Here is a 13,221-nt window from a genome sequence, read left to right as displayed (position 1 = left end):
GCAGCGCCTATCTGCTGCAATAGCAGATAGGGGTTGCAAAATCTGGTGACAGAGCCTCTTTAAGAGCATTAAAGAGAGCACCAGAGACAGAAAGAAGGAGAGGCCAATTAGTAAGGAAAGAAAGAATAGAAAATGGGGAGTGAGAAAAGAAGAAGGGAAGTGGGGGGAGCTGACCTGACACTCCGGGTCTGGACAGGAATTCACGAGGCCATGATGATTTTATATTCCTCGGTCGTTTGGAAACAAATCCATTCACGCCATGTTTTTAGGAAGGAGGCATGAGTCCCCTTCATTAATGCCGTGAGGTCCTCCATTCTCATGATTTCCTGGATCTTGTTGAACCACATGCCCACCGTCGGCGGACAGGACTGTCTCCACAGTGCAGGAACACATGCCCTAGCCGCGTTTACCAGGTGTCTAACTACCGAACGTCTATACACTGGCAGCGGGACCTCACACAGATGAAGCAGGAAAAGGCCCGGGGATTTCAGCAGAGGGTAATCCGTAAACTTTGAGGAAATGCGCCACACCTCGGACCAGAACCCAGTCAGGAGTGGGCAGTCCCAGAAAATATGCAGGATCGTACCCACATGGTCCCCACATCTTCAGCATAATGGCGAGACCGCCGGGATCATAGCATGCAATCTGGAAGGCACCCTGTACCAACGGGACAATATCTTAAACCTCAAGCCTCTTGAAATCTACTGGCCATGGAGGACTTACGTGTCATGGCGAACATACGGTCTTGTTGTTCAGGTGTAAATGTTTCGCCCAGATCCCTCTCCCAGCTGAGCAAATACGGAGGTGGCGGCAGGTTGGTGGGCGAGATCAAGAACGCATAGATTCTGGATAAAGCATGTCGGATCATGCCTGTGCCTGTGCACAAGAGTTCAAACGCGGAGAAAAAATAAAAAAGTTATAGCTCTTTGAATGTGACTATAGAAAAATGAATAAAATAGCTTGGTCATTAGGGCCTAAAATGGGCTGGTCACTAAGGGGTTAAGAACACTGCTTGTTGTCATTCAACAGGAACCTTGTTTACATTCAGTAGATAAAAATCTGTCTTGGTTATGTGATTATCACACAGGTGCATGGCTTGATATAGTACAGTTATCTGAGATCTCTTTGTAACGAGCCGTGCACCTTGTGTCCCTCACATGATCAGGACAGATTTGTATTGGCTGTTAGTGAACTGTGAAGGTTCCTGTTGAATGACAGCGAGCAGTGATCTTTAAAATTGTGAGGAATTAATACAGACCGTATATTTAAAATTTTGCACCCTAAGGTCCTGTTCACCTCAGCGTTGGACTGCCATTCATCGGTTCTGTTCATCCTTTCTGTCGGAGGTACTGATGTACGGGAAGCCAAACGCAGACCATGGCTTCCATTTGCATTACCATTAATTTCAATAGTGATGCTTCCGTTGCAGTTGCTTTCCGTTTGTTTCCATTTTGTAAAGTTTCCTTTTTTTTCCGGAAACAATAGCGTAGTCTAATACGCTATTCTTTCCGTGAAAAAAACGGAACATTACGGAACGGAAGCAAACGGAAACCAATTGCAACGGACGCATTACCATTGAAATCAATAGTAATATAAATGGAAGCTATGGTTTCCGTTCCCCGAAAGAGAAGGTCGGACAGAACCGATGAACCGAACCCGACCCTGATGTGATTTATAGATAAGGCCAACATCCAAAATATTCTTCATCCGAGCTTTTGCCTAAGCTAAACATGCATACACTACCGTATTTTATCACTATGACAATTTTTACAGCAAAAAGCAATTCCCAAAATAGCAAAACACGTCAAGGCCATATAATAACATTTTCTCCATGAACACAAGTCTGGTTACAACCACAGTCAGTTTTTTTTATATTTGTACAAAGCATTTGGTCACTTCTGGTTGGTTGTAGAAAAAATATCTACAAAAGCAGACTATGGCTATATGGAGACTTGTTGAGTGACCAAAGCATCCAGAGGAAAACATTTGTGCAACTTATTACAACTGCGACTATTTATTGTGCTGGAGGTACAATGCAGCTTTTTACACAAGTGGAGAAAACTTTAACTTGTCATGAGACCTGGGACGTAGCTGGGCAGTTGGGTGGCTGGATCATTGGCCCCGGGTGCTGGGTGCCGAGAAGCCAACCTGCCTTGGCCGTGGTATTTAGATACAAGGATAGGGCAGTGAACTGAATCTTTGCCCTGGGTGGGGGGAAGCCTAGCTATGACTCTGTCCGTAAGATGCAGATACCAAATATTCACTTTATTTTAACACCAGAAAGAAAGAAAAAAGTTGCAACGCTAAATCGTATTAAAGTTGCACCCAGATCACAAGTGTAACTTTTATGCATAAGTGGGTTTGTACAGGATTATAGGGTTAGAGTTGCAGGATCATACAGAGTGAGCCATCTTTTTTTTTTTATTCAGGGTTGAGGCTGGTGGTTTGAAGGGATATATGTCTTCCCACCAGGAGATCTTGTTTGCTGACAGCTCTTTTTCCCATTCGCAGCTTTGAAGAAACGGTTGGATTTTTTGGAGCTAAGCCAAAGGCCGGTGAGAAGGAAATCAGTCCCAATTCCTTCTTTGTGGTGTGGTACGAATTCTGCGGCGACTTCAAGGCTGTGTGGAAACGAGAGAGCAAAGTCCTCTCCACAGAAAGGTACGTTTCCAATCAAGGCCCTTCCTTGCATTACTCGGCATCTGGGCCGCCCAAATTACACTCACTCGTTCTACAGGCGCCTTTGTTTTCTTTTCGGATCAAATGGACATCAAGGGAAGGTGATTTCCCCCCCAGGGCTCCAGAGGGAACCCGCCAGCGGCCGCCTGTCCTCACGAAAAGATAAACACGCCAGATCCGATAAGTTACACTTTTCTTTACCACTTCCAATTACTTGCTAGTAAAATGAAAGGAGACCTCTGCTAATTTGGAACAGATTCCCCCGCCTTCTCTGTTGCTTTTTTCCTCTTATCTTTTTTTTTTTTTCATTTTCTCTGGTGTCTGACATAAAATGAAGCTGATGTTGGCCCCAACATCCAAACGGCACAAACTTCTGTCTTTTTGAATGAACAGAACAAGCCGGATGTTTGTTTTCAGTAGTAGCAGGTCAGAGTCTGATCAACGTTTGGACATCTTGGGATTTGTCATTCTGTGGTCTGATCTGAGCGGACTTGAGATCAGGAACATAAGAAGTAACACCTTTCCCCCTATGCCTTGTGCATGTTTGGAAGCACTGCGCTACAAGCTCTGTGCATTTGTGGAATGGATGGCGCAGGGTATATGGCTATGTCTGCTAAACAATCTATTTTATTAGGGCCATCATCTTCTACAGGTAAACCATATAGAAGTAGTACAGGAGCTTACAAGAAATCTCTATCTCATCAATACTCCTATTATAGGTTTCTAATTTTGTTAGACCCTTTTAGGCTTTTGTCCTGGTTTTGAAAGTCTGAAAACCAGCCCCGTCGCAAATACTGGGACACCAGTGAAAGTCACACCCCTAAGGGGAATGTGTCATTAGAAAATTACCTATTGTTTAAAACAAGTTATTATGTTAAACATATTTTTAGGTCATTAATTTTTTATGTCATTATCTATATTAAAAAAATAATAATAATGCTAAAATCTTGCAGTTTTCACTTTGGCCACTGAGCCTCACAATACACTGACACTTCCTGTTCTGTGGAGATGACTTTTCGGCAGTCATCACAAGCAGGATTACAATAAAAGGTAACACCTGTATATATAGATAACACAGGATCCGCCATTAACAATAGGTGATGGACACAGCTCCCCTCCACCCCCACCCTGCCCAATGACCTCTGCACAGGTTACAGAGCATGCCTAGAAAACTCTCCCATAGAAGTCAATGCCTCCGCTCCTGTTCACAGGTTCCTATGGTCCATGTGGCTGCTGTAAAGTACATTTATTTAAATGCTGTTAACAGCAGCTCAGGTAAGATGGCTTCCTTTCATAATCCTGTACAAAAAAATGATTTAAAAAAATAAATCTGAAAAACAGATTAGAAGAAAAAATTATGTTTCACAATCTGGTTTTAATTAGGAAAAAAAATATATAGACGATACATTCCCTTTAAAGAGGGCCTGTCACTAGATTTCAGGACACTAAATCACCAGCAAGTTGTTGTTCTGCCCGGGTTTACCATCCTAAACATGCCCCTTTCAAAACTGTCAGGTTTGGCATTTTGTCAAGTTATAAACAGTGTGCGCTGTATGTAAATGACCAGAGAAGAGTTCTGAGAGGAATCCAGATGTTCTGTCCTCTGCTTCATCTGAGCATGTGCAGGATGCCGTTAGACTCCTCTCCGGAATCTTCTCTGATAATTGACATATAGCACACTCTGTATTAACTTATTTTTAAAACAAATGCAAAAACTGACAGTTTTGAGAGGGGGCAAGTTTAGAATGCTAAACCCAAGCAGTATAACGACATGCTGGTGGTATAGTGCCCTAAAATCTAGTGACCGATTCCCTTTCAAGGGGTTTTCCAGTACTTGAAAACACGTGCATGTGGCTCAATTTTTAAATTCGAACTCACTACCTCTTAGAATTAAGCATTATTCTCATGCTGCCAGTCACTGGCAACCCCAACAGTTTCCAGCTGTCCTCATAGTGTGGTTTAGCATCACATGATCACGGCAGCGAATAGCAACTGAGATAACAACAGGAAATGGTAGGGTAAGCCAGTGTGGGAGAGGTCCCAAATTTTAAAGCTTAGCAGGTATATGTGTGTGTATTTTTAGAAAATGTATATGGTTAATATGACATATTCATCAAAGTGATATTCGTTGTATCAGAATAAGATGTTTTATATATATATATATATATATATATATATATATATATATATATATATGTGTGTGGTATCTGTGGTGAACTTACTGATTTATAAATAAATGAATATAACATTTATTGTTGGGTCTTGTGCATTCGATTTTGAAATGTGGGGCCTGTTTAGAGTATAGCTTCGGTTTTGGAAAACTTCTAACGTAACAAAGTCCTGCTGTCTTTCAGCTTTTAGCTCGGAGATCTCCGAAGATGTCAAGGCTAATAAAAACCTATTAAAACCCGGAGGATTGCTTTACATTTAGTTTAGTTTACAGAATTATACAGAGAACCCTCTTCCAAAGCTCACCTTTTTTTCTGTGTCAAGGTCACAAATACAACATAACTGGCATAGAGTTCACCTTGTGGTGCACTCGTTTCACAGGCACCTTCTGTTTCTTTTCGGTTGAAATGGAAATTAAGGGTAGATGACCCCCCCCCCCCCTCCTCAGTCTCCATAGTGAACCCACCATCAGCCACCTATCCTCCTGAAAAGATAAACACGCCAAATCCGATAAGTTACACTTTTCTTTACAGTTACCAATTACTTGCGATAAGTTTTATTAAGCGGTGTCCGCCTCAATAAATTTGTTGCATCTTACCTCTACGGACTTTAAACTAAGATTGGCGAATGAAACGCCAGTCTTTCTAAATCTGCTCTACAGAGTACAATTGGGCGCCTCCTATATCCACTAAGCCACAGAGCAACTTTCCAAAATTTTGCTATGATATAAACCTCTACTGCTTAACACCTAGGTGGCCACCCTCCAGCGCCATGACTGTGTATTAGTGATGTCATTATATAGAGCTAATAAAAAGTGTGCTGATTTCTGCACGCTGTTCACTCCCTTGTCCCCATGTCTCGTTCCTTTAATGTTGTCTGAATGTCTTGTTCCACCATAAACTTGGGAACTGAGCAGCATGGGGCACCGTGGCATTTATTTTATTGACTTGAATAAATCAATTAAGAGATTTAAACAGTGTAACTCAGTGTGGTGGGAAAAGGGTAACCAGATGCATTTAATACTTTGGAGTTGAATCTGCAGCCTCCTGTGGGACACGTAAAGTTTCAGCAGGGGAGAGGGGGGATGTTTTTTAAGTGGCAACACACTTTAGAGATTTCCAGATGATTTTGCAGAACACTTCTGCTTGTCTACTTTGTGTTTTTGCTTATTTCCATTTTTTTCATATACTCTTTTTAATGTTTGTTACTACGTTTTATATGTATTTTTTTTCGTTGTACCAAGTTATAAGAAAAAAAAATACATTTCAATTAGTCTTTAAACTGGGTAGGCTTACGTTTTGGTGATCTAAACATGACCCTTCTGATTTTGTATTACAGGGTAGCATATACAGCACTATAATACACTCCTGTAATGCATGGGTCTTGTCACTTTTGCGTAATTGTCCAATATGTTTGGTTTTCTGTGACAATTGAAAAGTTGCTTGCAATTTTGCTGGCCTCCTTTTATTAGTTTATCACTCCTAGTAATAAGGGAGGTGGCTCCTATAATAGTAATATGTGATGGTAGGGTTTATTTTTTATTTTTTTTACTATAATTAGTACCGAGCTCATGTAGTGATAAGTAGTGTGTGCACATAGCCTTAAGAGATAAGATAAATGCTGACTTTAAAATCAAAGGACAACTATCATTTTAAACACTACTGCTATGTCATAATGATGTAAAAATCATAGTTACACCAGACGAGTAATTGTCTAGGAGAGGTCCAATCCGCATACATCTGGGCTACCAGTAATTGTATACATACATTATCAATCACATCATCTAGTGGCAGCTATGGGCCAATGAGTAATGAATAATCTAATCCTTTCCAATCTGTCAACCAATGGTATCCATTCGCTATAACTGTGAAATGCCCATACGAGTGACTATTTACTCATTTTGTACATTCATGATTCTATATGCAGGAAAATGTACTACAGGTCATAGGAAATGTAATTGTATAATTCTGCTGTGGGTTTTTGAACTGGGATTATTTTTTTGATGATTTTTTTATTTATTTATTTTTTTATCTCTTATTTTTTCAGGCTTCGTCTGGCTCAGGAGTCTGTGAATAAATTGACAGCAGAAAAGAAAGTTGAAACTAAAAAGATTAACCCAACGGCCAGTCTGGTAAATATAAGGTTTTTAAATCTAAATAGTACCAAAATTCTGTGCTGATGAATGTTATAATATACTTTTTATACGGGTTGTTGCTCTTTTCTGATACAGTGCTATAAATCCACATAACCTACCATGCCATGGAGTTAAATGGTAAAATTCTGCCTACCTGTAGCTGCAACTAAGAGAATCTTAGAAGCTTACTGTATACTGTGTATACCCTTACTCAATAATAAACCATATAGGATGAACTCCTAAGATCCAACTAGTGGCAGCTGCGATCAGCCAGAATTGTATCATTTACATTCCAAGTGGAAATTCCCTTTAAGTTTCAGTGTTGTTTATCTGATGGTTTCCTGGTCCATCCAGCTTTGGATCATTAAATGACTGCATCTTATAGAACTTATTTGACGCTAATCATTGTCGCTAATTGAACATATATTCCACCCAGCCTGTGAAGTTCTTTGCTACTTTTATACATCAGTTACCTTAAAGGGATTTTCCACTTTCAGTAAATGTAATATATATATTTTTGTATAATCAAGTTATACGCTTTTCCAATATACTTTCTGTATTAATCTCTCATGTTTTTCAAGATCTCTGCTTATTGTTATTCAGTAGGAACATTCATTGTTTACTTCCAGTGGATGCATTTCTGTCCATGATCATGTGATGGACACACAGGTGCTGGGCTCGTTACAGTATGTGTATCAGAGCTGTGTCTTCTAATGATCCCAGCACCTGTGTGTCCATCACATGACCATAGATAGAATTATATCTACTGGAAGTAAACAATGAATGTTCCTAATGATCAACAACAAGCAGAGATCTTGAAAACCGTGAGGAATTAATACAGGAAGTAGATTGGAAAATAGTATAACTTTTAGTTCTATAAAAAATAACATCAATTTGCTGAAACCGGGCAACCCCTTTTAACCTGAATAGGTAGACTATTCCTTTTATTTTTATTTTTTTACATTCAAGGATCTTTCTTCCCAATTGACAGTAGAAAGTCAACTGTTATTTTAAAAAATAAAAGTAATCATTCCATAGGTGATCATAAATAATGTAGCTTGGGGGGCTGGCGGGCATTTGCCCTGGGAGCTGGGGGGAGCCAACAAACCACTCTACCTTAGTGAGGGTATTTAGATACATGCAGTGAATAGAATTTTTGCCCCCGGTGAAGGAAAGCAGAACATCTTCCAGACATTTTACTACATCATTCCAACATCTATATTCGCAACGGACTGACTATGGATTTCTGTAAGACCTCAGTAACTGAAAACATCCTATGGGACATCCTAGACTACAATGTGATATGTCACCGACTCCAATCATATAATTACCAATGAAAACATTACAATAATTTATGTTGTTATAGGATACACAGTCTATGCCTTTTATATGAGGATATACAAGTAAAATACCAATAAAACACAAATCAAATTGTTGCTTTGAGGCTGCATTTGAATTGCCCCCCCAGTTCTGTGGAAATTCCCAGCCTTGCAGAAGTCATCAAAGTATTGGCTGAAATGTGTCTTCATGCTCCGAGAGAATCTGATCCAGCTTGTACAGAGCGAAAGACGTCATTAGACAGCCTTAACGAGAGATGTCTCTGTGTTATGTCTGGTGCTGCAGCCAGTCTGAAAGGCTAGGATGCGAATAGGAGGTGGCTCGAAACCACTTTTACTGAGGTGCAAGGAACCATGTCAAGTCTGTAACCTATTAGAGAAAGTTGCTCTTGACCAACTCCTTGTATTTCCTGAGTCCGATCACAATGACATCTGTCAAGCAGGTGATGAGCTTATAAAGGCTTCTATAGTGAATAGAAGAAGAAGAAAAGTCTTTCCAGTCTCATTATATATGTCTTCCAGAAGATAAAACTGGTTCTTAATTCTTATTTCCCTTTGGAATTACAGAAGGAAAGACTACGGCAGAAAGAAGCGAGTGTCTCCAACAACTGAGACATGTCAATATATTTACATCATCGATATAACACATCTGCAAAGACTACATGTCGGAATCCCACAACCTGCCTGACAATACTGAGACGACTCCTACCTGTCTGAAGCGAAGACCGCTCCTTATATATAGACTTATATATGTAAATAGACATCGGTACCTAATATGGCCCTGTAAGGTGTAGGGGTCTTATAAAGCCAATGTGTATATACCCCTAGTGGGGGAGAGAGAGCTTAAAATCGGCAAATAGGTTTACTAAACTAATCTGGACTATTTTAAATCCCAGATTAAAAATGAAACCTTTTTTGCAACAATTGTTTTAATTCTGCTACTTTTATAGAATGCACTTGTATATTCTTGTATAGAATATTGGAGATAAATATATATATAAATCTATTTATGTATGTAAGCTTGATAATATCTGTTAATAAACGCTCTTCATGTGTTCAGTATATAGATGAGTTTTAGAGACTTCACAAGACGACTGCTTTGAAACTGGATCATCAAGGTCCAGTAGGAATTTGCAGCCAAGTATATATGTATATTTTGTTTTTGTTTTTGTTTTTCTTTTATACCCAACAATTATTGAGCAGCTAAAATCTTGCACTAGAGAAATATTATGTTGTATGTTGTTTTTATATTTGCATTTATGCAGGTGTAGTGAGGTTTAGTGACATGCCTAATGGAACGGAGCAGAAGAGATGTGGCACCAATGAGGCATGTGAAGATATAATGAGCCCCACTGTGGTGTGCTGATAGCCCTTTAAATGACCTTCCCTAACTTACATTCATTCATTTAGGATTGTTGTATGTAATGGCTTATTCATAGTTGGGAGAAAGTACAACCATGTTTCAGGTCAAAGCAACAGATATGGGTAATTGTCCTCTGGATGTTTTTTACTGTCCCTCCTTTTGTGAGCATTATTTCCCACCACATGATGCAACCTAAGGAATGAAAGGACTAGATCACCATATTGTATAATCCTATTTATGTCTAAGTACAATTTTGACCTGTGCCATAATATCCAATATTTGTTACTATTATATGCTCAAAAAGAAAAGATCTCCATGGGGAGTTTTTCCCTATCAATTCAATAAAATGTATTTTAAATAAATTCTAAAGTATTCAGACTAACATTTTTAGACTATTAGCAAAAAAAACTCAGTTGGCGTTACTGTATGTACATATTTTTAAGCCTCTATGAAGGTGATCATACAGTACATGGGCTGGTGCCTCTTGTTATCTTCCTATTATTTGATCTCTGCATCAGGGATGTTCCCCATCCTGGCCCTTTTTTCCAAAAATAAAAATGCATGGGTCAGGTCATTGCAAAAAGATATTCCAGCATGTGCAATATTAAGTACATCTAATTGATACAACACTTTTGTTTGCCCCAGTCATTGTATGGATCAAGCAGTTTAAAGTCTGCTTTAACCCCTTAAGGACCCAGCCTGTTTGGGCCTTAAGGACCTAGACAAATTTTTAGAAATCTGACGTGCAAATATATCAGGGAATAACTCGAATTGTTGTTTTTTTTTTGTCACATAATGTACTTTCTTTTGGTGGTAAAATTTCATTAATATGGTTTACGTTTACTTATTAAAAGTTAAAAAAAATTGCCGAAAAAGTTAAATTACATTTTTTTTTGTTCCCCATATTTTAATTGCTATATGTAAAAATGTATGAATATATTATATAAATCTGTTAATAAATATATATTTCCATATGTTTTCTTGTGATACAAATTTTTTAAATTCTTTTTTACAACTGGAGTATATTTTAGGGCTTACAATTGTAACAGTACATATTGAAATTTTGCAGTAAATTTTGTTTTCAGCTCCAAGCAAAGTTTACATAGTCTAATAAGTAAGAGAACATTAGAAACCCCCCAAAAAGTGACCCCATTTTGAAAACTGGACCCCTTAAGGTATTTATCTAGGGATGCAGTGAGCATTTAGGCCCTACCATTTTTTCCCAGGCTTTATGCGAAGCAAGTGTGAAAATTTGAAATTGGCATTATTTTTTTTGTACAAGGTAAACTGAGAAAATGCACCCCACATTTTATTTCGCTGGTCCTTCTGTGCTCGGAAATAGCCCCAATGAGGCCGAGTCATTCGAGGTGTTAGGGCAAAGGAAAAATAACTCAAGGAATTGATAAAACAACAACCCCCAAGATATTCATCTAGGGGTATAATGAGAATTTAATTTTGATTGGGCTCTTGCCGAAATCTAAATTATAAGTGGCCAATATGGTAATGAGAAATGGGGTGAAAATTTAAGTAGAGAATGAATCAGAAAATAAAGTAATCAAAATGTCTGAAGAGCCAAAACGGGAGTACAAATAACATAAAAAATTTTATAATCTAGTGACGAATGTTATATGCGGAAACATTAGTGCATACAGAGGCCTGGTTTGTCTGGGCAAGTATAACACTGGTAGCCTGTGTCTCTTCTTATTCCATTTTTTAAACACAACCGGCATCTCTTTTGGGGACGTCTCGTTAGCTGTTGGTGGCACTTGGGATGGAAAATGCTGTCCCAGAATTACTCTGCTGGCCTCACTTGGGGTTGTAGCCGCGGTCTCCCCACCCTGGTCTCCAAATATAAAAAACGTTATGACCTTTTCATGGTAGTTCAGGTAAGGTCCCTGGGTTTTTTGCTTTCCTGTAAATAGTGAACGAATTATATAGTGCCATTTGCACAAGATGGATGGCCAATGTTTTAGACCAGACCCTGGACTTTCTAACTGCACTATAGGGTGTCAGCAAGGTCCACCCCTCACATATGATTATAATTAATAACCTCCAGATACAGAAAAATTACTGGGCTAGGTATTATTCCAAAGAACATCCCCCCTTATGTATTGTTTAGGCAACTCTATAATTAATTCATTACTACAGAGAATACAGAGTCTAGAGCCAGTTTATGTCAAAGAAGTATCAAAAACCTTTATTTAAATATACAAAACAAAAAACATATTTTAAAAAGATATATGACAGGAGAAAAACTCTAAATATGATCACCATAGAGACACATCAGGAGAGCCAGAGCAATAAATCACAAACCCCATTGCATGGGATACTATAAGTATAAGGCTAATAAAGAGTGTTGTTGTTTCCTATCTATACACATGTAGATACATAATCAGGACATAAACAGTCCAAGTGTAAAGTGGTGTAATAGAGGGAAAATGTGAGCCATGCCCTAAATCTTCATAAAGTAAGCCACCAGGGGCGTAACTAGGAAAGACAGGGCCCCATAGCAAACTTTTGACTGGGGCCCCCCCTCTGCTGGGTATCACACAACCCCCCCCTTGTAGATAGTGCCTCCCTATAGATTCCACCACACAGTGCCCCCCTATAGATAACGCCATACATCCCCCTGTAGATAACGCCATACAGACCCCCTCTGTAGATAACGCTATACAGCCCCCTCTGTAGATAACGCCATACAGCCCCCCCTGTAGAGAAGGCCATACAGACCCCCTCTGTAGCTAACGCCATATAGCCCCCCCCAAAAAAAAACGGCCTATAGTGTGTCCTACAAAAGACATGTATCCCCTCTCCACAGGATAGGGGATACATGTGTGATCGCTGGCAGCGATAAGGAGAACGGGGGACCGAAAGTCCCCCGAAGTTCTCCATGACGAACCTCGGACTTCCGGCGTCTGCGCAGTTCAATAAAAATTAAAGGAGCGCTGGTCACACATGCGCACAAGCGCGACCGGTGCGCAAGTCATTTCCATGGAGCTGCCGACACAGACCCCGGAAGTCCGAGGTTTGTCATGGAGAACTTAGGGGGGACTTTCGGTCCCCCGTTCTCATCGCTGGGCGTCCCAGCGATCCCACATGTATCCCCTATCCTGTGGATAGGGGATGCATGTCTTTTGTAGGAACAACCCCTTCAGTGGCGTCGCGCTGTAGCAGCCATAGCGGCTGCTAGCGGAGCCTGCGGCCATGGGATGGGGCCGTGCCGGCGGGTGGCATGGGCCCCCTCATGCTGCAGGCCCCGTAGAAGTCGCTACGGCTGCTATAGCGGTAGTTACGCCACTGCGTATAGGTTTGTACGGCGTAAAACTACAGCTCCCAGCATGGCCGGAACAATGGTGAGGATATGCTGGGAGATGCGGTTTCACAAAAAAAATCATACCACCATCATCTCGCTGCAGATCATACAGTGACTACAGTACTGATTAGAGGCAGAATAAACATTTACATTAAGTGACTCACCGGTGACGTCTCAGATTCTAGTTCTTTTCTTCTCCCTCCGGTTCAGACATCTATGATGGATT

General features: G+C 40.0%; 1 protein-coding gene across 1 annotated transcript in view; it reads left to right on the top strand.

The window, feature by feature from the left end:
- FMN1 (formin 1) overlaps positions 1 to 10,547 on the top strand; it is a 235,391-nt gene extending 224,844 nt beyond the window's left edge. The window contains exons 17-19 of the mRNA XM_075843377.1: positions 2,512 to 2,661; positions 6,895 to 6,979; positions 8,887 to 10,547. Of these exons, the coding sequence (XP_075699492.1) occupies positions 2,512 to 2,661; positions 6,895 to 6,979; positions 8,887 to 8,931 (280 nt within the window). The 3' untranslated portion in view covers positions 8,932 to 10,547. The remainder of the gene's footprint in view (positions 1 to 2,511; positions 2,662 to 6,894; positions 6,980 to 8,886) is intronic.
- Positions 10,548 to 13,221: the final 2,674 nt, after the last annotated feature.

Source organism: Rhinoderma darwinii, chromosome 12 (genome assembly GCF_050947455.1).
Source record: "Rhinoderma darwinii isolate aRhiDar2 chromosome 12, aRhiDar2.hap1, whole genome shotgun sequence".
NCBI lineage: Eukaryota > Metazoa > Chordata > Amphibia > Anura > Rhinodermatidae > Rhinoderma > Rhinoderma darwinii.
The sequence above is the reverse complement of the archived record's forward strand: the minus strand, read 5'-3'. Positions and strand labels throughout refer to the sequence as shown.